Source organism: Lepidochelys olivacea, assembly GCF_965140295.1.
Source record: "Lepidochelys olivacea isolate rLepOli2 genome assembly, chromosome: 2".
Lineage (NCBI taxonomy): Eukaryota > Metazoa > Chordata > Testudines > Cheloniidae > Lepidochelys > Lepidochelys olivacea.
This window is the reverse complement of record NC_140412.1, coordinates 159,318,717-159,344,292: the sequence shown is the minus strand read 5'-3', so window position 1 is coordinate 159,344,292 and position 25,576 is coordinate 159,318,717. Positions and strand designations below refer to the sequence as shown.

Sequence of the window (25,576 nt, the reverse complement as noted above, 5' to 3'; positions counted from 1 at the left end):
GGCATCATGCCACTCATCCCTAGGTTCTAAGTTCTACATCAGGCTTTTCCTCTTCTTGGTGTTTGGCAAGCACTACAGCCTGTAAGAGGGCCACTTCCGAATATTCAGTTTAAGGCACATCTCTAAAAGCAGCTACAGAAAGAGACAAATTGCAGAAAAGGGGGAAAAAAAGAATTTACAGATGATTATGTCTTATTTTATTTAATAAACTCATCCTATTTGTTTTAAAAAGAAAAAGGTTAAATCCTCAGAGAGTTCAGCAAAACTGGATTTGTGTGTGCAATGTCTGTTTTTAAAATACATATATACCTGAACATTGTTATAAGAACAGGTTGATATTACACTTGCATGAAAAAACCCCGTTTTCACGATTTATTTATAATAAATTGAGAAGACTCCAATAGCTTTCTGTGTATTTGAGGTAAAAAATGGTACACAAGTCCCCTGGGAGGTAATGGTATTTTCTGTAGTCAAATTTGAAAAGTGTTAGCTAGCCTACACAAAGTAGAAAACAAAAATCTCACATTCATGAACACCTGACTTTCTAATCTACACACACATTCTTTAAAACATTTAAACGAAATCTCTTTAAAATGTTTCATGCAAATTCACAATGGTCAAGACAACCAAATAATGCTTTGAAACTGTGGCTCAAGCTAATTAATTTTTATACCTAATTCTTTTTAGCTGAAAATACCTTTCAACGTAGAACTACACACACACACAGTCTCAACACTTGGAAAATAAGTACACCCACAGGTAACAAAATGAAAATACTCAAATACATAAACCACTGTAGAAGTATTTTCTAACGATATCTCATTACCTCTGTCAAATGTCTTCAGATCATCCAAATCACGATAAATGTGGCTGAGTTTCTCACAGCCTTCCTGTAGTACTGAGCCTGTTCGGAACACTGCAGCATGGCTTTGCATTGTCTGAAACACATCAAAATTAAGAAATAGTATACTTCCAAAAACTGTACGAAGTTTCAAGAAAGCCATTAGAATTTCTCTTGTAACTTCACCAATTTCTGCAGAATTTTAAGCTCTTTTAAAATTTCTGGTCATTATGGTTGCAAACATATTCTGTATGTGTAATAATGCCATACTGTCATCCTGAATAGGAAGTCTGAAATAGTTCTAAGGGCCAAATATCCCCCCTCCTCATACACTTCTGCAGGCCCTAAAGCAGAGGTCCCCTTAGGGGGGCACAGAGGAATGTTTGAGAGGGGCACAGCAGGGCATGAGCCCAGCCCCCCGAGGGGGAAGGGAGGGAGTGCCACCAAGCCCCGCTCCACTCCAAGCTCTGCTCCGGTCCTGTCCCCAGCAAGATTCCAAATGGGATAGGATATATGTATGGATAACAATATCCACTTATAGGAAAAAAAAGTTTGGAAGGGATATTAAATCTCACGTTTTAGGTCTTATGCCAATCTCTAGTAGAGATCAAGATGAGACCTAATGTGGTGAGGGAAAGTATACCACATGTGTTTACTGCAGGGTTCTTATACCTTCCTCTGAATCGTATAATATGGTCAGAGACAGAATATGGGACTAAATGGACCTCAGGTCACATCCAGTATGACAGTTCCTACGTTCCTAACACTGTTGAAATGGCGGTCTTACTACATTTCACTTTATGTATGCAGTGTTGCTGTAGCCGTGTCAGTCCCAGGATACTAGAGAGACAAAGTGGGTGAGGTAATGTCTTTGTTGGTCCAGTAAAAGATATTACCTCACCCACCTTGTCTACATTTCACTTTTAGTTGGGCATTTCCTACAGGAAGTAACATTCTTGGCTACCAGTCAGAGCTGTGTATGATATGACTGCTTTGCAAATTAAGTCTTGTCTGAACATACTTACAAAAACATGATTATAGATTTGGCTTCTGGATACAAGAATTTAGGTTCTGGGTGCCCAAACTAAGTGATGAGCACACAAGAAAACCCCTTATGGATAACACAACAATTCAGAACTTCTGAGCTCTAGGATTTGCCATCAGGTGCTGAGCTTGAAGCATGGGCCAAAGAGGAGAACAGAGCATTCTCCGTGGTAAACAAAGTATTTCATTTAGAAAGAGGTCTCTCTCTTATCAGGTCACAGACAAAAAGTAGGTCAGGAGTGACTGTTTCAAATGGAGAGAGGTGGCATTTCTTATTCCTAATTTAAAGAAAAAAAGATGATCTTTTGGGCAGCTGATTGGAGCAGAAGGATCTTTGTATGGAAAAAAGGTTGATTTTGATACAGTCAAAAAGTTTTCCTAAGTTTGAGCATCAGCTCTACTAAATAGCAACTCAGTTTTCATAAACACCTATAGTATATTTTAATATCAACCTCATCTCAAGATACTGTGCTACAGTCATTGGTAGTGAGATCCTTACCTTTTGCATATTAAGCCTCAGTTCTGATGTTCTTATGTTTCCATTGGCAAATCGTAGTTTGTCAAGATTTGCAACAGATTCTTCTCCAGCATTTGGTTTAATTGAGGGAACAGATTCTCCTATTAAGGGTAAACATCTTCAGTTTTCTTATGCAATTATTTCAATAAAATCAAGATTTAATGATCCTCAGCCTGTGGCAATTTTACACAGGAATAACTATTTTTAGTTGCTTCTTTTATATTTTATTTTATATTTATCTCAAAATAAGAGAGCCTGTCATTGTTTCTTGATAGACAAGGATAACTTAGTCTTTTTTAAAAGCTGCTGATGACAGTATCTGGAAAATAATAAACCACACTTCTATTCTGAGAGAAGGTATGCACACACACACACACATATATATATAAAAAATCTTTCCTTGTATTACTTCGGATGTTTATATGAAAACACAACTTCAGGATACATCAATTACCTATGTTTATTCTCCATTTGAACTTGTTAGAATCATGTTTAGTGACTAGAAACAGTGAAGTGAGATCACTTGTGTTCCATTCCTGTCTGCCACTAAATTAATGTGTGACCTCAGTCAAGTTACAGCCTGTCAGTACGATGCTTCAGTTTCCCCATTTGTAAAGTGCAGCTACTACTTACTTGCCTCATGGAGAGGCTCAGTTCATTTACATTTATAGAGCACTTTGAGATACAAAGGAATAATTAAGACTGCAACGTATTAAACTTAACTGTGATGTCAAACATAGCATTTTTAACTTTTGGCAGGAGATAAACCAAGATGTGTAGATGAACTAAAACATTTCAAAACAGACTTTCCATACTACCACTCAGTATGCAGTGTTTTACAGCTTGAAAATGGTTTAAATATTAGTGCCAATTCTACGATAAGTTTGAAAAAATATATAACTTAAGCTCAGAAGAAAGACAACAGTAAAAATTCCAGCCTTTAAGGCCACATCATCCTTCATAACACTTCACATATTGTCAGAGAACACCTCACCAATAGTCACAAAGGAGAAACCAAGTTTTATCAGTGTTACAGAAGTATGCCATCCCTCCACTCACATTCTGTATTGGGTCCCAAGGGGGAATCTAAGGTCAAATTTTCCCAGGGTTTATAAGTTATTGTGGGCTCCAGGACCCACATGTAGGCACATAAGGGCACAAACTGATCTCTAGCACATAACTGATTGGTGAAGTCTCAAACTCATACTGAGGGAGCAAGAGAGGTATAGCCCAAACTGAAGCGGTAGATAAGGATAGAGTGTCATCTCTACTCCATACAGAGAAGATGCAATGGTTATCATTGCTGACAAGAAACATGTGGGGAAAAGTCAGATCTCCAGCCTATAGATGGTAGGTGGATTCAGAATTCTCAGAGAAACAGGTACAGTTCTAAATAGTTACAGCTTGTACTGGAGAGTTATCAATGGGGAGGGTGAGTGACAACAATTAAGGTCAGTGTTGGTCCTGTGAACTAACAGGAATTTCTTGACTTAATTTAGATATATTTGATTAGATACGTTCTGGGTTTTTAAATGTGAAGTGTTCTATTAGCATTTAACTTAATCTCAACCTTAATGCTCAGAGTTTTATGGCTGGGATTTATACAATGTCCTAGACTTCAGGGAAGCATAGGAAGTGAGCCTGCCATACAACCATGTTTAAATCCCATTTCTTCTCCCTGGATAGTATTAATTAAGCCTCTTTAATAAGAGCTAATCCAAATCAGATTCTAGTTTGAGTGCACATTCTTTCTGTAGCTTGGCCTATGTACCCCTCTTCAGCTCCAGCCCACTACTTCAGTAGATGTGATTTCAGTTACAGGTTTTTGTATGTTTACACATGTAAACTAACCAGAAATAAAGGGCACTGTGCTAATCCTTTTAAAGAAACTAGATGAAAGTGTTCTTCTGATCCCCAAAATCAGAAATTATTAAAAGCAAAACCTGCATTAATAGTTTTAGAATGTATTATTTGCTTTCAGATCAAACTATAGAATCATAGAAGTTACAGTGGAAAGTTCTAGGTATTAAGTCAATCGGTAAATTGCCTTCCAAATTCTCAGTTATGTTGCAAACTGAGATGCACCCGAAGGAACGGATATTATGTTAAACGCTAAAAATTTAACATGTTGTATGTGCAAGGCTACAGCAAATGCCATCATCTCAGACTAGTTTAATATAAGAATAAACAGTATAAGATGAGTCTGCACTGTACCATCCACCTCAAAATGCAGTATGTTGCAAGGCCCTGTTTCTTAAAACTTGTGATAACGTTAGTAATGTTAAATTTTTCTGGTTTGGGATAAAAGCTTCTTGATCGTATTTTCCAGCTGCTTTGGCAGAATTATATTTTCCTGCAATTAGATACAGTATGGTGACTTCTTGAACAGTCAGTAACACTGCATGTTATGTATAACAGTTATAAAAAAAGCTACTGCAATTTTCTAATAGTCTAGCTAATAGCCCTATAATTACTTGCTAAGAGTTAAAGATATGAGAGTGTTCTAAGGATGAGAATTTATAACAATGCATCTTGATACAATTTAAGTTAAACTTGTAGAATCTTACCAGGCTTGCATGATTCTGCAATACTAAGAGCACAAGCACGACCAAAGACCACCAAGTCCAAAAGAGAGTTTGCTCCAAGTCGATTAGCACCATGAACAGATGCAGAGGCTGCTTCACCACAAGCATACAAGCCAGGTACTACTTGATCTTTGCCATTCACATGTGTAATTACCTGTCATTTCAGAAGGAATTCACTCAACATGTTTGCAAATTCATTTGTAAAATAAAGATCACTTGTAGTACAGTGTCAAAGTTTCATTTGAATGTTTCTGAATGTCACTTATTTGTCCTGAAAGCATGAAGTCAAAGAAATCCAAATAGTAAGTGATAGATTTTAAAAGGGGGGAAGACTCTACGAGAAAAATTTATTAATTGAAAAAAGTGCTATATAAGAATGTAGTATTAACAGTTTAATTCTTATGTTTTGCCACCATCTCTGAGACACAAAGTACTACAATTCACCAAAATATTTCTGTAGTAAAATTCTGAGTAGAGTGGGAAGAACACTGGACCTTTTATAATGCCAGGCCACATTCACAAGGCAGGATTTTATAGCTATTTTAAAAACTGATGGAAAGGAACTAGTCCAATAAATCAGACTGGTCCATTCACAGATTCACTCTGGCTGACGCTGGGACTGGTTGCCATTAAAATTGACATTTAAACAGCAGCAAACTGAAGTAACCAATTTTAGTGCAGGAATTGCAGCAGTGGCACAGATAATCCACATAACCTAAACCCTTAATGATTTGTAGTTCAGGCCCAGCTATAATCCATTTTTAACTATACAGTACTACCCTCATCTGGATAAGCTTTCACATGGCTAATATAAAGAAATTCTGTAGATTTCATGCATATTTAAAGAATACATTTCATATTTTGCATACTGTCTACAGGGTTCCAGCTCCACCCAAACAACCTGAGAACTCTGACAACTTGTTTACAGGACAAACCAAATTATGATATTTTGCAAGTTTTCCTTTAACATTTACTCTTAAGGTTATGTAATTTAACATGCTTGTACATATAAATCTAATAGCATGCTCAGTTCACACTAATTTTACAAGGAACCAAACATTTCCTTTCTACTAGAGAAAAATGGTTTCACAATACTGATCTATGGTAGTTACCTGCCCTTTGTAGTTAGTAGGAATACCTCCCATATTGTAATGCACAGTAGGAAGAACAGGAATAGGCTCTTTTGTGACATCCACACCAGCAAATATCATAGCTGTTTCTGAAATTCCAGGGAGGCGCATTGCTAGCTGCTGTGGTGGTAAATGGTGCAACTGCAAATATACGTGGTCTTTTTCAGGGCCACAGCCCCTAATGTAAAAGGAAACATGAGTTGCAGGTTAGAATACTGGCCTCTGCAGAATTCTCTATATATAAAAGCACCCATTTCAAAAGCACCCCGACCATATTATCTAAAAACTATCTAGGAAGACTTTGATCTTAACGAGTCATCTGCATGGTGATGTGAAGCACTAACACCAGAAAAAAAAAATTCAGAATTTAAGTCACTTTATTTCTATTCTGTTTCGAGTAATCGTTTGGGAGTTCAAAACTTAAGATTTGATTCATGACCAAATTTGTGTGTCTATTTATGCATCCTGTTTAGAAAAACTGATGCATCTGGAAGCACAGAAGAGAGGAAAAAAAATAACTGACATCCTTCCTCAACTTGTGTCCACTTTAAATTTTCCCCTTACTCCACTGTCTTTCCTACCATAATCATGAGACTCGTGTATTTTAAACCAAGTTTTCAGAAAACTTCAATATAAAGTCTTCTCGTCCTCCGAAGATGTTGGTGATATAGCAATTTACAAGTAATTACCATACCATTTAGAAATTATCTAATGAATTATCTAATGAATATTAAGAACATCTGTGGTATCTTATGACTTCAGCAAAATACCAAAAAGTTATGGGTCAGATTTTCAAGAGCACAACAGCTCCTCCCACTGTTTTCAATGAGAGCTGCTGCTTCCTGAGTGTTTTTGAGAATCTGGCCTAAACGCTTTAATTTGACTTCAACAAAAAAGACTCTGGAGATCTCTTCTGATTACCATATTAAAAGGGAGCTTGATTTCAAATTCAAGATTTTTGCCTGAAATATATGTAAAATCTTCAGCAATCTACCAATTAAAACTGGCTGCTCAAAATGATCAAAAGACTTCCATGAACTATCATATAACTCCCTATCTGCTTTAACCAAATGTAAAGATGTATTCATATCACAATGCCACTGAAAAATTAAACAAACCTTCCCTCACGGATTTCAATGGTCATAGAACGAGACACTACATCTCTGGAAGCCAGATCCTTAGCAACAGGTGCATATCTCTCCATAAATCTTTCACCTTCACTGTTAATAAGAATACCTCCTTCACCACGACAACCTTCTGTAATAAGACAACCAGCACCATAGATACCTGCAAAGCAGGAAGTAGCAATGTTATAAAATACTTACATGACAACTTTATAATCAAATTATTGTAAGAATGGAAGTATAACACAAGTATTTTTTAATTATGGACCCATCCATGACACACAGACTTCTTGGCATAAGGTCCCCTGTTCTTTGCAAACAGCTCTCACCTCAGACCTGACAAACTCACTACATCAAACATGTCTTACAGGATGTTTATCCATAAAAAAGGCTATAAAAAGCTTGTAACTTGTCAAGACTCAATCACTCTGAGACGTATACAAAGATAATATTTACAGAATAATGTATTTATACTGAAAGTATGCTTCATGGACTTGGAGTAAAAATTAGTCACAGGGGTAATGTGTCTCCTTGATGACCCGTTCCAGCAAGAGGAAGTTGTCATCCTACCAAGTCAGTCAGTGAGGTAATACAAGGTTCTATTGTCTACCCTTGCCACATCCCAGAACAGTCAATAAAAAAAAAAAAAACACTATCAAAGACTACTGCAAATGATTGAAACCACTTGAAGGTAAGAAGGAACATTATAGCTGCCTTGGGATCACCCTGGCTATGAATAAAGATAAAAGACTTTCAGTATACCGGTGTGTGGGGAAAGTCGCTACGGACCAATCCACTATGGAAAACCTCTGAATAGGATTGCTTTCATGAAGGTTTGGATATGGGTTCTTGGGAACCCAGCCAGCTCCCAGCTGTATAATAGACTGAACTTTTGGGGGAAAATACACTAGTGATCCAGGTTAGCATTTTATTATTTTGTTTTGTACTGTAACTACTTGTTTTCACCACTCTCTCATTTCTAGTTAAATTCTTATTTTCTTAAACCTACCATCTCATTGTATTGTAAGTGCTCACAAGTGCTGTGTGGTTTACAGGAAGCAGTGGTTTAATGTAAAACTGGTAAATTGGGATATATTGCACCTTTGGGCACAGACAATCTAGAATTTCTGAGAGTAATCAGTGTCAGGAGCTGGATATCACAGGAGAAAAATTCAAAGGGCCTTGGGATTTGAGTGCAACTATTATTAACCTGCAAGGCGAAGACAGGGCTGACAGCACAGAGAAGAGTGCTTGAGTTGTTGAAAGTCTGGAGGTGTCAGGGAGCGGACACCCAGCAAAACAAGAAAGATTCCCTCTCCCTGGAGGCAGGGAGTAAGAAGGTGACCCACAGTCCTTGTTATCATGAGAACAGTCACACCACTGAATACTCCAAAGTTAATGTTTTAAATTGTTTTCTATTATATTCCACACTTGGGCCTCAATCCTCCTCCTCAAAAAGACTGTCTAAAATTTACATTTGTGATCTCCTGCCAAAGAAGGATTTTTGTACCAAATGCAAAGTTAAAAAAAGCCAGGATTTGGACATACAAGAGTTACAACAGAGACTTTTCAATTGTTAAATTTGACCTTTGTGAACATCATCCCTCAAACCGTCTAAAATCAATTGTTTTATTTATCTGTCCCAAAAGGCAATTAGTACCTTTGAACACTTTTCCTGGAAGGGTGGTTACTTTGGGACTTGCTCACTATGATCGTGTGAAACACAGAAATCTGCAGCGTCTCAGTGGAGCCTGTAAACTCTGCAAGGTCTCAATGTTTCTGAACACTTTATTGTCTGAGGACTTAACTCAGAAACCATGCTGCATACGATCAACGATTTTATGACTGTCTGCAGTTCCACATCTTTGCTCCTCCACTACTACGACTGTAAGGAAGGAGGAGGAGTGCAACAGGTATGCTTCTAGAAAAGGAGTACTTGTGGCACCTTAGAGACTAACAAATTTATTTGAGCATAAGCTTTCGTAAGCTACAGCTCACTTCATCGGATGCACTGATGACTGAATGCATCCGATGAAGTGAGCTGTAGCTTATGAAAGCTTATGCTCAAATAAATTTGTTAGTCTCTAAGGTGCCACAAGTACTCCTTTTCTTTTTGCGAATACAGAAAAACATGGCTGCTACTCTGAAACCTGTCAGGTATGCTTCTGTGGCTCCCTGGGTCACCCAGGAAGTAAAGATTAGCTTAGTGAGTCTTGTCTTCTCTTTCCCCAAACTTAGCAAGACCCACTTGATCATCTCACTCCTCTGGGTGATCCTGGGAAGTGAAAGTGTTGGCTGATTAACAAATTTAAGGAATACTGACATTGATAATTCAATAACTTAAATAAACTATGAAGATTCTTTGACTAAAAAAGCCTTAAAGTGATAAATGATGGTAAATATAACATATGTATACACAATGAAATCTCATTATAACATTATAGTTATAACACCTTTTAAAGTTAGGAAATTCAAAGATCCAGAAAAACTTAACACCCACACTCCAGATATCCAAGAATGACCATTTTACTAAGCTATGACCAAGTAACCATACCTCATCCACCTTTCCATAAGCCTTCATTACCCATACATTAAGTACAGGTCCATGACTACATATAACCAATAGTCCCAAAGACACACTGTACCTCACTTCAACACCAACAGCTAGTTTCTTACCTTCCATAAACATTTTCTACAATTCCAGTATAAGAGGCAGCCCAATAGATTTCCATCTACCCGAAAAATGCAGTTGCTGGAAGACTCCACAATATTTCAATATACCTTCCCCTTCCCACTCACACTGCAATTCACATATCAAACCAATTAACACAGTAGTTATGTCCCTGCACCTTCTGAAATCACAAAGACTGCACTATAATATACTTGTAACAGGCTTGGCAGGATTCAGTTTAAATTGTTAGTTGTCAGTAAACGTTTATTTCACCTGACACACAGTCAACGTTTATTTCACCAGACTCCACTGCCCAGTGGGAGCTTGAGGACCAGCTTAAAACGGCTGGCTGGCCGCATCCGGCCCATGGGCCGCAGTTTTCTCACCCCTGACCTACAAGGATTCAGGTCATGAGCCCGCAATCATGCAGGCAGCTTTCTACAGTCCTGCTATTATGGCTCCGCACCCTCTCACCTAGGAGTATAGAAGCTGTTCCCAGGCAGGAACCGCTCAGCAGCTGGGTTGGCCTCTCCTGCAGCTGGGGGCTGGTCGTCATGGCCCTAGCCAGCAACCTCTGCTCTCCCTGCCAGGATCACAGCTTTCTCTGCACCTTGCGCCGGCAGGGATCCAGTGTCACTGGCCCTGTGGGGAGCCCTCTGCAGCTCTGTCGTCATTGCCCTGCTCACTCACTGGCAGGCAGCAGGGCTCTCCCCAGCAAGAGCCATTCAGCAACGGTGAGGCCTTCCCTACAGCAGGGGGCTCAACCTCCTCCTTACATCCCTGGACAGAGATCTCTGCTCCCCGGACCAAGACCGCAGACTCCCCTACACCTTCTACCTGGGTCTCTCTGAACCCTCAGCCACATAGAGAGCCACCTGCAGCCCTGGCCTAACCCCAAAACCTAAGGCTCTCCTTAATTTCCCACAACTGGGAAAATTGTTAAAAAAATATCAAAAAAGTGCTTAAAAATAAAAATTGATATTAATAGTCAAAACTTAAACAATAAAAATCAAATTCTGTCAAGTATGCTTATATACATTCAGTTCACTGGTCAAGTATCATGAGGAGCATGGACACTACATCAAAGGCAAACTTGTGTGCAGATCCTTAACTATGAAGATCTTGACTTCAATTATTAGAATGTCTTTAATCAATACTGTATTTTTGAACTTTAATCTTATTTCTTTCGGAATTATCAACTGATTTCTTGACACTAATGCTTCCCAGGATTAAGAAACAAATGCAGTGTACAACCTAAGATTTAAAAAATTAAAGGAATAATTCATTTTTGTTATTTTAAAGCTAGAGACAAGTGGAGGCATTAGATTACAATTTTGAAACACGAACCTAAATTTTATAAAGTAACTATATTTGGTAGAGTGTTTAAAGCCCAAAATTAATTGCATGTAAGTTTATACCAAAATGTACAACTTAAGTACTTTTTATACAACAGTTGAAGCATCTCCCACTTTATTTCATAAGACTCCTGAATTCAGGATTCTGTATTTTTCCCTACAACAGTTGCAGACAACAAAAACATCTAAATAAAAGTTTAATGAATGTCAATTCCTTGCTCCATTTAGTTGCTTGCAATACTAAATGTTGCAGGGGAACCTGCAACTTGAAACTGGATGTTAAGGGTGAGCTGAAAAGCTTTGAACCTGCTTAAGATACTACACCTCTTAAATACTATAAAACTGTGAGGCTTAATATTTCAGAGATATTATTTTTTGAATACTTCAAATTCCTAGAAAATGAAGAGTGCCTTTCTAGTCTTATACTGTACCTGTAGGGTGGAACTGTACAAACTCTAAGTCCTGGCAAGGAAGGCCAGCTCGTGTGACCATAGCTGTACCATCACCTGTGCTGGTATGAGCAGACGTGCAACTGAAGAAGGTGCGGCCATACCCACTAGAGAAAACATTTCAAAAATTAAAATTTGTCTGCAATATTTTCCTTAAGAAATCAGTAGAGAAGCAGTAAGATTTCATTAAGATGTTTAGCTTATTCTTTGCACAATGGCAGATTTACAATTCAACTAAAGCAGAGGACTTTATGCATAGCATTCAGTCAGCCACTGTACTCATTTATCACACACATTAAGTTAAATTAAATTTGTGAGAAGCTTAATGTGAACAAAATGGATAGGTTGTGTGCTGTGCAACTTGATCAAGTGGAGGATCACCTAGCTCAACTAATATCTGAAAAATAACTTGAGGCTAGTAGGTGAAAGAGGAATAGCACCACACTTCCTCTAGAATTGCTAACTAGGGGTCTTTTCAAAAGTTGTCAGTGGAATTATGTCCCACTAATGGGGTCAATTTTTTGAGAGAGGAGTCATATGCCATTTTCCCCTCATACACCCATTGTTTTACTTTGGGTCAGGTGATTTGGCTCTGCTCAATTAAATACCAGAACTGTGTTTTTTTCTGAAAACGGTGCCTTTCTTCATGCAGAATTCTTTCAGGAAGATAAGTTATTTCTCCTCTGTTTCTTATTCTCATGACACTACCTCAAGTGCACAAGTTTAATGAGACCAGTGCTGTTAGCAACTTCTGGCAGGAACAGCATACTACAATGCCGAAGGGAGATAAAAATAATGTAAAACCAGGATTGTACATCTAAGGTGCAATTTTCACAGCTTGAAATAAAGTTTGGAAGTTTTGTCTAAACTCAATTGCATAAATTCTGGCACCTAAATTCATTTTTACATTAAAAAAAAGTCTTGATTTTCCAGAGATTCGAGCATACAGCGCTCCTATTGACTTTAACAGGATTGTGATTGCTCAGTATCTCTGAAAAAAAATCAATTCACTTATTTAGGGGCCTAATATAAGGCACCCACATTATGCAGCCACCAAACACAAACTGTGCTTCTCTGCACAAACTCAGTATTATTCCATTTATGCTAGAGTTGCTGATCTAAATCTAACAAGGAGATAAAAGACTAATGCAGAAGAGGGCAGGACCGACAAAAGAGGACAGGGCAGAGAAGATCAGTTACCCAAAATTAGGATCACATGTAATTGTTGCACCAAAATTACATGGGTTACCACAATTAGTCTTTTAGTTATCCACTGGGTTACCCTGCAGTAAATCCATTTCTGTTTGTATTTTCTGAATATATTTTGACACACTGGGAGCGGCTACACTTTACCTCGCACAAAAATCTCCTGGAGGAGGACTACTCAGTAGGCCCTATAGATACATTGTCTTGCCACTGCCAGTTTACATCTAGTATTAAGTAAAAGCGAAAGTATAATGCAACTTTAAAATATTTTAAAGATTATCCCTTACTTCCCAGCCCACACTAACTGCCCCTAGATTTAGCTTTATAGTATTGCTTTGGAACGTAAAGCTAAACTCAGGGTAGTGAATTTACATTATGAAAGTATTAATGTTAAGGTTGAGTAAATAAATACAGTATATTAAAGCATGGAACTAAACCTAAATGGAGTAATTAAATTGCATTTATACTGTTTGCACCCAAAAGGTAAAATGTGATTTAAGTAGAAGGATTATTATTCCCCTTTTACAGATGGGGAAATGGAGACATATGAAATGTCTTGTGCAAGGTCAGTGTGCCAACACCATAATTTGGACTCAAACCCTTGTCTCCAGACACCCATATCCTCTCCTCTAGGTTCTAGATTATGCTACCTCACATTACAAAGTTTTTTTTTTTTACTTCAGCATAATTTTATATCACATTACCCAGTGGCAACAACAGTGTTCTTTGCTCTTAAACGATGTATTGAGCCATCTTCTATGCAAAGTGCAATAACTCCACGACATTCTCCATTTTCCATCAGGAGGTCCAAGGCAAAATACTCAACAAAATAGCTGGTATCATATCGTAGGGACTAGAAAAGAAAAATTTTTCAATAGTTAAGGAACATGCAAAAGCTAAACAAATTTTTTTTCCACAGCCTTGTTAAAAAGTGCCTAGTTACATAAGAATAAAATCAGACCCAGTTCTCATGGAAACTATTATCCAGATAAGCCTGTATGCAGAAAGTCTGCGGCTCTTTTAGGATAATGGTATTCTAGAAAATACAGAACATTTAGATTGGACAGGCCATTCTTAATTACCAAACCATTTAAAGGAACAGTCTCTCATCAAATTTATCTGAAAATGTTGTACTTATCATTGGTATAAGTAACAACGAAGGTAGATGAGAAAAAGTCCATGTTTCAGTTTACTTTGTGTAGTTGACAATACCTGGTATATGGTGAGTCTCACTTGCTGATCTCTTTCAGTTCCTGTCCCATGCACTAGCATATTACCCCACAAATACCCTGGAGAAAGCTCACGTCACACTACAAGCACTATATTAAGGTGTTAACAGGGCCAAAGATACCAGCAGCTGGGCAAGTGGACTATGGGAGCTTTCTTCATCTCTGGAAGAACCAGACAGCACCTAGAAGCAGGTGCCCCATCTCTCTTCAGCCCCTATACTATTTATCTATATTATGGTTCCACATACAGGCCTCACTCAGGATAGAGATGAACAATTAGCTAAGCCTCTGTAAAGAGTGCATAAAGTACATGGGCTGTTAAGTCCTTACTGAAATTAGGTCTAAGGGCCACTTACTAGTTCTTAATGATACTCTGGATATTTCCATCTTTTATGGCCTTGCACTAGGAGATAGACAGGACCTATTAAGTAGAGCTGTGGTCACCAGTAGAGGCTGATGAGACAAGCTCAGGCAGCTTCATGGTAGCACTTTTGCATTTCCAGAACCACGCTTACCCTCCTAGTTTCCCATACTTGCTGTGAGGGTAGATGGAGGCTGATCTTACTTGCTACTTCCCTGTTGGGGTGCTCTCTCACAGTTTTTTCTTGGCCCATGAGAAGGTTTAGATGAACTCTTCCTGGTACTGGCCAAGGGCCGGATGAGTGGTTGTGGGGGGAGGGGCAGTAGGTGAGTGTGTCATGGCATAGCAGCAAAAGGAAGAGAGCGCTTCCTCTGGCCACAAAATTAGCAGAGCTTACTATCTATGCATTCTCTCCAGGAAGAAGTGCAGGAAAAGCAGATTCTTTTTTCAGCCTTCTTCTGTTTCTGTCACGCTGATATCAAGCAGAGGCATGCCAGGGGAAAAAAGGAGGCCTGGGATCAAGATTAGGAATTTTCCTGGATTCCTTGCTGACTCTAAACTCATATATAGCAGAGCCCACAAGTAACAGCACTATTACTTCTAACAAGATTTTTAAATCCTTATAGTAGCCATTAGTTAAAAACGAAAGTCAAGTTCTGTTTCCCATTTCACAGTCTCTTACCCTGCCATACAGTGTATGCAACAGTGAGTGTCCTGTCCTGTCCGCGACACAACAGCATCGATGAGCCTGTCCCCCTTTTCCAAACTGAAGGCTCTGTCCACCAAAGGCACGCTGATAGATCTTTCCTTCTTCTGTTCTGCTAAACGGCATTCCATAATTTTCCAGCTATTGAGCCCAAACAAAGTATTAAAGATATAACTGTGGACTTCAGCAACAGGCAAGTTACTGTTAGGGATGTAAAATGTTAACTTGTTAACCAATAAGCATTAGTCTTACCAAGTAATCTGCCTTAACTGTTAACCTGCGGGCCAGCCAACTGGCCAGCCAGAGCAGCCCCTTTAATCAGTTAACCGTTGTAACGAAATATTTTTAATCATTTAAACGGTTAACTTTTTAAACAATATACACATCCCTAGTTACTGTTATGGTTGCTTTGTAACACTAATAAACCTATCACTCACGCTCAAGAAGGCAACAAAGAAAGGAGTTTCTCTTTATACAAAGTTTACCATTCCAGTCTAATATCTGTATCTATTTTCATCATGAATAGGTCGGAATATGAACAAGAGGCTGCTAGGCAGCTCTCCAGCACCACTTTCTACAAGCCATTACCCTCTGATCCCACTGAGGGTTACCAAAAGAAACTACAGCATTTGCTCAAGAAACTCCCTGAAAAAGCACAAGAACAAATCTGCACAGACACACCCCTGGAACCCCGACCAGGGGTATTCTATCTGCTACCCAAGATCCATAAACCTGGAAATCCTCGACACCCCATCATCTCAGGCATTGGCACCCTGACAGCAGGATTGTCTGGCTATGTAGACTCCCTCCTCAGGCCCTACGCTACCAGCACTCCCAGCTATCTTTGAGACACCACTGACTTCCTGAGGAAACTACAATCCATCGGTGATCTTCCTGAAAACACCATCCTAGCCCCTATGGATGTAGAAGCTCTCTACACCAACATTCCACACAAAGATGGACTACAAGCCGTCAAGAACACTATCCCCAATAATGTCACGGCAAACCTGGTGGCTGAACTTTGTGACTTTGTCCTCACCTATAACTATTTTACATTTGGGGACAATGTATACCTTCAAATCAGCAGCACTGCCATGGGTACCCGCATGGCCCCACAGTATGCCAACATTTTTATGGCTGACTTAGAACAACGCTTCCTCAGCTCTCGACCCCTAATGCCCCTACTCTTCTTGTGCTACACTGATGACATCTTCATCATCTGGACCCCTGGAAAAGAAGCCCTTGAGGAACTCCACCATGATTTCAACAATTTCCATCCCACCATTAACCTCAGCCTGGACCAGTCCACACAAGAGATCCACTTCCTGGACACTACGGTGCTAATAAGTGATGGTCACATAAACACCACTCTGAAACCCGTCATAAACACCACCCTATACCAGAAACCTACTGAGCGCTGTGCCTACCTACATGCCTCCAGCTTTCATCCAGACCACACCACACGATCCATTGTCTACAGCCAAGTTCTACGATACAACCACATTTGCTCCAACCCCTCAGACAGAGAAACACCTTCAAGATCTCTATCAAGCGTTCTTACAACTATTTCCCCATGTTTATTCTCCGTGCCCCGCGGGGCCCCCCCCCCGGGCTGTTCCTCAGACATTCTTGTCAACTGCTGGAAATGGCCCACCTTGATTATCACTACAAAAGGTTCCCCCCAACCCCCCCGCTTTCCTGCTGGTACTAGCTCACCTTACCTGATCACTCTCGTTACAATGTGTATGGTAACACCCACTGTTTCATGTTCTCTGTGTATATAGATCTCCCCACTGTATCTTCCACTGCATGCATCTGATGAAGTGAGCTGTAGCTCACAAAAGCTTATGCTCAAATAAATTGGTTAGTCCCTAAGGTGCCAGAAGTCCTCCTTTTCTTTTTGTATCATTAAAATGTCACTATGGATACTGATTTGGGTTGCAGATAATTATAATTCAAATAAACTTCAATATGAATAATTTCACCTCTACAACTGCAGCAGGTGCCTCCTCAGTCATGTAATGAATGGCATCCTGGTCTCCCAGCCAGTCAGATCCTTTCACAGTGTCATAGAAGTGCCATCTCCAGTTATCTTCCTCCATGTTTCCCAAAGCAGCATTGATCCCTCCCTGAAAATGAAAAATATATTTTCCCAAAGTGACATTTGAAATGCACAATTTCAAAAGCCAGTTCATTTCTCAATCCCATTAAAACACACAATATTAAATAATATTTAAGACAACGGACAAATTACTTGAAAATCAAATTTATGTGCTGTGCTATTTATACATCGTACAAACCTGAAGAAACTGTGTAAACTCAAACACATCTCTTTCACCAAAAGAAGTTAGTTTAATAAGAGAGATTACTTAACCCACCTTGTCTCTCATTTATAAAGTAGAAATTATAAATCTTTATCAACTTCCCAATGGTTAACATCTCATTCTTTTTAGGGTAAAACATTTTGAACAGCAGAATATATTACAACACTGTACACACTTAACAACTGAAATCATAAAATGGAGTGGCATGTTAATACAACAAAAAATAAGGAAGCCATAGAATAAAAGTCAAACATATACAATTTTCCTAAACTGTTTTACTTAGATCCTCATCTCCATTTTTACTAATCATAATGTGGGGACTGAAATTTAGTCAATTTATGAATCATAATATTCCATACTAATATTTTCATAACACAGATTTTATGTATTTTAAATGTCAACATAATTGTATTTAAATTCTTACCTGTGCAGCAACAGTATGGGATCTGGTAGGGAACAGCTTTGTAACACATGCTGTATTAAATCCAGCCTCCGACAAACCAAATGCAGCCCGCAAACCTGCCCCACCAGCACCCACAACGACAGCATCAAATTCATGGTCAACTACTGGATATTGTGTAGAAATCTGAGGAGAAAGATTACTGCATTAAGATCATAAGTCAAATGATTATAGCTCAAGTAGGGTGTCAGTTTAACTACTTTATGCATTTTCTTTTAATGTATACTGGAGGATATATAGCAAGTTTCTCAAACTGTGCATATCACTGATTTTACCCGTATCACAAGCTTAGCATAGTGTGAATGAATCATTTAAGTAGGTTCTAATCAATGCAGTACGTATTACTAAAGTCAACGCATGATCCATTTTAACAATTCACTGCCCCTACTGAAATTTTCTTCAACAAAAAAGTATACATGAAACCAGAACTCTGATAATCCCGTTCTAGTCTCTCCTTCCAAATTCCAGAAACATTAAGAATATACACTGAACCACCAGGAAAGAAGACTGTCCCATAGATAAATATGAACTTACCGAATCAGAAACTTTAGCAGATGCATTCTTCTTTCCATAGACAGTAAAGTGAAAGTTACGTGCAAGAGCCTGGCAAGCTGCTGGCCACTGTTGAAACATGTTCAAAATTATGTAAAATGTTTTACTTTACAGATGTTTTATGAGCCAGATTCCCATAATTTCCAGTTACACAATGTCTAAAACAAATATGCTTTACTTCTGACTGTAATTTGTTAGTACATATCTCTAAAGAATATTGAATTCATATAGTTTTAGGATAATTTGTAGGGGGGAAAGTCCTGCTTGTTCCTAAATACAGGCTGTGACAGAGACAAAATCTACCCAAGATTTAAAAAACAGAGCAATATCTGTAATTCCTGTGTTGACCCCTACTTCTCCACAACTCATGCTAACCAGCTAAAACAAGACCAATCTGCATATACTCTGACAGACAATTGTTTTTAAGTCTGGGGTAACGAGAGAAGGTTTTTGAGACTGAACAGTATGAAAAAAAATCAGTTATTTCACTTTTGTAAATTAGTTTGAACTATTTTGTAATGTCATCTCAAACTGTTTTGTCTAGAATAACAAAAATTCAGTTTATTTTGTTGGCCACAGCAAGGCATGAGACCTTTGGGAGGGTGGATGGTTATTTTTTAAATTATTCAGTAATGGGTTTTGGGGTGTTTTTTTTGCCAGGAGGAACCTGAACTAGGAGGTATTATGCATATATTGTAATATACATGAGGTCTGGCCAAAGAAAGGGTGCCCAAGCTCAGGTTAAGTGGAGGTCTAACTACTGAAGAGAGACTTGAGGAGCAGAGAGCGGCAAGTGTAGGACATGCCAATATCAGTAACCACAAATCTCCTTTTGTTACAAAGGCGAAGCATTTCAGATTTCAAACAGTAATGCTCTCTATAGTTCTGCTCAGATTCCTATGTTTTCCACCTTCTAGAAGTAGTATTTTTGATTAACCAAAGCACCTCTACATCCTATACAGTCACCACATATGTCAGGTTTTTCCTTGGTGGAAATTCTACACTTCCCAAATTTGCAAAAGATACAAACTTGAGAAGACACACACACACAAAGGAAGACAGAACCAATCCACAATGTGAACAGGAGAGGTTGAGTAGCAGGAACTACAATGCAACCAAAATATGGACTGATATTGTGAAATCATTTAAATGACTTAAAGGGTGACCTTTAAACAGATGTCATGACATAAGCTTAATGATAGGAGTGCTTCAGTGCCACTATAACATGCACCCTATACAAGAAAGGTAAGAGGTACTGATACCAGAGGCAAGAATTGTAAAAGAAATATTTAAAAAAAAATTCAAGGTCATCAGAAGACATTCAGAAAAACATTTTTATGGGGATGAACTTTGGAACTCCCATTAGTCACTGCACTTTTTTTGTATCATTAACTAGCTATATGTTAATGAACTAGATGAAAGGTTTCTAGTTCCTTGGCTATAAGACATAGTCATTTAGGTTTGAAAGAGTGAAGCAACTGAACTGAGATTTACCAAACCAAAGAAAAAGAATAGCTGAATACAAAGTGGCAGGGATTGTTAAGTATAAAGAGTTAACACATGTTGTATGAAACCATTCAAAATGAAGTGGGCAGTTAACACCTCTGCATTCATAGAACAAAGCTGGTCCAATAAAAGGTATTACCTCACCCTGACTCTCTCAGTGTAAAATGCATAGGGCAGCCGTTTTCTTTGCTCCAAAAGCTAGCTTCAGATATATAGTTATATTGTAGTATTCCACTATATTTTATTGTGTACTTTTATTTGCTTAGATAAAAGATAACATAACTTTACCTTGTTTATTGCTCAGAATGATTGATAGCACAGCTTTACTGCATAGAAAGAAAACTCATAACTGGCAATCAAGCAATTCCAGTTTATTTCTTGCTTTGTTTTACTAAAGGTGACATGCAAATATTTTTCAAGACTCCAGACTATAAAATGTATTAATACCCTAAAACACAGGAGGAAGTTAACTGACCTATTTTCTTTCTTTTAGAGGTTTTAACATCCAAATGAACTGTAACTACATGACATCCCAACACAAGCTTCTGCCTCAGAATCAGGGGCTTAGCTGACAACATCACATCCAACATTGAAGTCTAGGGCAGGCTGGAAACAGTCGGAATCCTGATGTTCAAGAAAAACCCACAATACGTGCAGTTTTGAAACGTTTAAGATCCTTATTTTACAGAAACACTTTGCTACATGACACAATAACTAAGCACATTCTACAGTACAAAATTAAGCCAACATAATTTACATCAGCGTACAGACATCGCGCTAATTACATTGCCTGTGCTTATCTACGCTTTGCTCATACCAGTGGTGCACATGCTCACCAAGAGCGCTTGCACCAATTAACTGTCATTGTTAGGTATCCATGTACTTACCTGTGTTAGTCTGTATCCACACAAACAATAAGGAGTCAGGTGGCACCTTAAAGACTAACCGATTTATTTGGGCATAAGCTTTCGTGGGTAAAAAGCCACTTCTTCAGATGTATGGAGTGAAAATTACAGATGCGGGCATTATATACTGACATAAGAAGAGAAGGGAAAGGAGTTATCTCCACTTCCTTCTCTTCATATGTCAGTATATAATGCCCGCATCTGTAATTTTCACTCCATGCATCTGAAGAAGTGGGTTTTTTTACCCACGAAAGCTTATGCCCAAATAAATTGGTTAGTCTTTTAGGTGCCACCGGACTCCTTGTTTTTGTCATTGAGAAATGGCTTCTGAAAGCCAGCAACAGTCGATGCAAGTAACACAGTGTCTACACTGACACTGTGTCGACCTAACTACATTGATACTGACACTCTGGCTCTCGTGGAGGTGGAGTTAAGGCAGAGTAGTGGGTAAGTTATGTCAGTGGGAGCAAAATTTTAGGCTTTGTCTATGCTGGAACTTTGTCGACAAATCTTTCGTCATTGAGGGGTGTTAAAACACACACACAGACGAAGTTTTACCGACGAAAAGTGCTGGTGTGAACAGCGCTTTGTCGGCAGGAGCGCTCTCCTGCCAACAAACAGCAGCTACGCTGCACGCCTTTAAGTGGCGCAGCTTGGCTGTAGCGGCACAGCCGTGTCATTAAAAGCTGCGTAGTGTAGTAGATGCTTACATAGTTAGGTTGACGTAAGCTGCCTTGACATCTACCTAAGTCTGTAGTGCAGACCAGGCCTAAGTTTTTAGTCAATTATGTGCCAATTAGCTCACACTGTAGTATTTGGAACATTTAGTTTGCATTTCCAGAAGTAGGTAGATTTTCAAACTATTTGCCAGTCAATACAATCCTAACCACTGTGGGGACCTTCCATCTGTATGGTTTGCAAACATTCATAATATTTTCCCCTGATTTAGAAGGCTCTAGAAATGGGATAACAAAATGAACCGTTTAGCAGGTTCATTTTCAACATTTTCCTGTTCATCAGAACTGCTAAAGCTCAGATTTCTGAATACAAATTATAGCTGTGGTAGCGTTCCTCCTATTTAAGATGCAAAATGTATGCATGAACATTTCTGCAGTATATTCACTGGGGGCTTTGTTCAGAAACATGCTGCACAGAAGCCTATAGAACAAGGATGAAGATCTCATCAGAATATCTCACTTCATATTCACTGGCTGCACAAATCCTGAGTTAGTGGACAATCCAAATAATGAAGCCTTTGTGTGTCATACATACAAGTAGAAATGGGTGTGGGGGTATGTCTATACATCAAAGAAAAATGTCTAGTTGCTGTGTAGACATACCTGGGGAATACTCAGGAAAAGTGATAATCAGTTTCATGAGTTACATTTGCATACTAGTTCTGAAGTAGGTAAGTATTATCAATATGCATTTTTCACTACACCGAATACTTTAATGTCCCATGAATTTTTTGTTTTGGCCATTTTAAAAATTAAACTATGTAAAGTTTCATTTATAACAAAGTAAATTTAACAAATTAAAAGATTATATGTACAAATAAGAGCATTTAGTTACTCAATTGTGATTTTAAGACATACAGTAACCTTTTGTATAACAGATTATACAATACACCCTAGGTATCCAATTTACTGTACTAACATTCTTTATTAGCCATGTTAGTCTGTATCCACAAAAAACAACAACAAGTCCGGAGGCACCTTAAAGATTAACAGATTTATTTGAGCATAAGCTTTCGTGCGTCTGAAGAAGTGAGGTTTTTACCCACGAAAGCTTATGCTCAAATAAACCACTAGTCTTTAAGGTGCCACTGGACTCCTTGTTGTTTTTATTATTTTTGGCTCCCTTGATATTACGTAAATTCAAAACAGCAGAGCTGCAACAACTAGAGAAAGGTAGGCAAGGCTTGAAAATGTTTTATTATTCCTGTTTGCCTAAACACTACAATTCAATCTTTCCCCCTCTTCTAGCAAGCTCCTTTCACTGCCACATGTGACGGCCTACTTTTTCCCTCCTTCTCCCAACAGGTCTGAGGACAGTCTTCCTCACAGCCTGTTCCACCCAGTGGTGGAAGTTGCTGCCCCTGCTACTACACAGGAGACTTTTTCCTCCCAGCTTGTCCTTTGCACTCTGAGCTCGGTACTGAGATGCTGTCAAGAAGAGGAAGGGGACAAGCTGAAAGGCAGATTGCCCCCATATAGCTGAGAGAAAGGACTCTGCTTAACCAGCCTAACTCCTCAGCAATAACTAGGAAAGCATCCTCCAACAACAGGCAGGAAACACACATCCTGTTCTAACACATGCCCTTGCCTTTTTTTGGCGCTCCTCTGCAGCCTGGCAGAATGGCACAGGCAGTGACTTGTAGGCCAGCCTGCTTCTCTTTATTATATCTCTTAAGTCAAAATTTTGGAATTCCATAAAATTCAGTGGAAAAATTTATGGACCACTACATTAAGACACATATTTCCTTCCTATTTATTTTATATAAAACCTTTAAAAATCAATGCATTCAAGTCACTGGCTCACTTTCAATATTTCTCACTGAGATCCATCAGTTCTTTTCAATATTAGTTTTGAGTGAGTATAGAAGTTTTGACTGCAATAGGAAAACTGCAAAGCAAAACTGAAACTGTAATTAAGCACATATCCCTATGCAAAATGCCCCCACTATTTAGGCAGTGGCAGAACCTAAGTCAGGAAATACGTTTTAGCCTTTTTAAAATCAGTTTTTCCCCCTTGGAAATCATCTCTGTACTTCTTTGTACTTCTTGTTCAGAATGCGAAATTCCAAGAACCACAACTGTCACTGAAATAAATATTTATGGTACAACAGAATGACATGTTTTGAAACATCTTCAGTTAACCAGAGTATCTAGAAACTTTTGGAGTAGAAAACAATTTAAGAAAAGTTAGATGAAGCTATCTGACACTCAACAGCCTTTCCTACCAAACCCATCTCCTAATCTGGCTAGTGGAGACACAGTAGAATCCTGTAGTCAGGGCACAGGCCTGAGAGCTAGGAGACCTTACACAAGTCACTTTTCTCTGTGCCTCAATATCCCCACCGCCCTGTTTATTTAGGTTGTTAATAGGTCTTGGCAGGGACTGTTTCTGATCTTGTTACTTACTGTTCCTAGCACATAAAGGGATCCCAATCCTACTTAGAGCCTCTAGGTACTACTGTAATAAATAGTAATAGTGTGGTCATTCACTACAGAAGTTTCTACTAATAAAAAGGCTAATTACCCTGCCTTTGTTAATTTCAGTGTGACAATGGAGTAAAATAAGACAAGGACTAGCTCACTGCAGGTGGAGGAAAGAAAGTGAGGGGGGAATGAAAAGCATAAAATGTACTGTGCATCCCAGATCCCCTGAAACTATCTGTTTTCATATATAATTCCTTGCTTTATCGGCTCATAGTCCATTTATTAACAACCCCACTCCAAACACTTTAAATGTATGTAACTTTCAAATATTTGTTTATAGCAAAATACTATTAATTCATTTAAAGCAACGGATGAGATACTCCGTACTCCAATAAAACCTCAGACACGTTGCCTTGTTGTTTAATAAAACACCAGGCTATTTAAAAGAGCCAGGCCACGTTGGCCTCCTTGAGAATACTGGAGTTTCTTTGAAAGCCTTTCTACTAACATGCTATCATGACTACTGTATTCCTCTACCCACTTTTTTAATAAGGCTGCTAAAAAAAGACACTGCTTCTCAAGAACTAAATTCCTGCCACTGAATCCCTGGTACCTGAGGTCAAATCCCAAAAAGATACCACAGAAGCAGATTGTACAGGCCTTTGAAATTAAGACCCTTAGAGGTGTCACTTGTCTACCTGCTAAAACAGAGGCAAAGGAGGTAGAGGGGAGGCAGCAGGGACCAGTGGACAGGACACCACACTGCGGGCTGCCAGGGCTGGGTTCCCTACCAGGCTCTGCCTCCCACCAGCTGGGTGACCTTGGGCAAGTCACTTCACCCCTCAGAGCCTCGCTTTTCTCCCCCACCCCTTTCTCCATCTCGTTCGCGTCTACTGAGACTGGCGGCGAACAGAGGGGTGGGGGGGCAGCCAAAGCCAGAGACTGCTGGGCCGGCCCCTCTCGCTGCAAGGGCACCCGGAGGGGGAACGGGGCTGGGGGGGGGGGGAGCTTTAACATCAGGTCTGATCTTCAGGCTAGGCGAGCTCAGGCACGAGGCTCGTACGGCAGCCCCCGCCCCAGCAGCACAGCCACGGCGGAGGAGGAGCCGAGCCGGCGTCTGTTGCCCGGAGGGGAGGGGGGAGCTGCAGGGGGGGGGCCGGGGCAGCGCGCGGCTCCCCCCGCCGCCACGTGCGCGCGCGCGCGCTAGGCGAGCGGGTTAGACCCGTCTGAGAGGCCCCCTCGGGCTGACCAGCTCCCACGCAGGGAGACGCCGATCCAACACCCCGCCCTTCTGCAGGGGCCGGCTGCCCGTGAGGCGGGGCGCACTCACCGCTCCCGCTGGGGGTCGGAACAGCCGCTTCGCTAACCCCCGCGACGCCGCGCCAGCAGACGCCGCCATTTCGCCCTGCCAGCAGAGTCGGTCACTTCCTGCGCATGCGCTGGGGCGGGG

The 25,576-nt window shown here is 39.6% G+C and overlaps 1 protein-coding gene across 1 annotated transcript in view; it reads right to left on the bottom strand.

Annotated features, from left to right (window-relative positions):
• Window positions 1–25,576, bottom strand: part of SDHA (succinate dehydrogenase complex flavoprotein subunit A) — a 28,433-nt gene extending 2,857 nt beyond the window's left edge. Inside the window, exons 1-12 of the mRNA XM_084621803.1 lie at window positions 25,457–25,576; window positions 18,537–18,623; window positions 17,967–18,128; window positions 17,204–17,347; window positions 15,195–15,359; window positions 13,627–13,775; window positions 11,699–11,823; window positions 7,236–7,404; window positions 6,100–6,295; window positions 4,970–5,141; window positions 2,385–2,503; window positions 827–938 (exon numbers count right to left, since the gene is read on the bottom strand). Of these exons, the coding sequence (XP_084477929.1) occupies window positions 827–938; window positions 2,385–2,503; window positions 4,970–5,141; window positions 6,100–6,295; window positions 7,236–7,404; window positions 11,699–11,823; window positions 13,627–13,775; window positions 15,195–15,359; window positions 17,204–17,347; window positions 17,967–18,128; window positions 18,537–18,623; window positions 25,457–25,525 (1,669 nt within the window). The 5' untranslated portion in view covers window positions 25,526–25,576. The remainder of the gene's footprint in view (window positions 1–826; window positions 939–2,384; window positions 2,504–4,969; window positions 5,142–6,099; window positions 6,296–7,235; window positions 7,405–11,698; window positions 11,824–13,626; window positions 13,776–15,194; window positions 15,360–17,203; window positions 17,348–17,966; window positions 18,129–18,536; window positions 18,624–25,456) is intronic.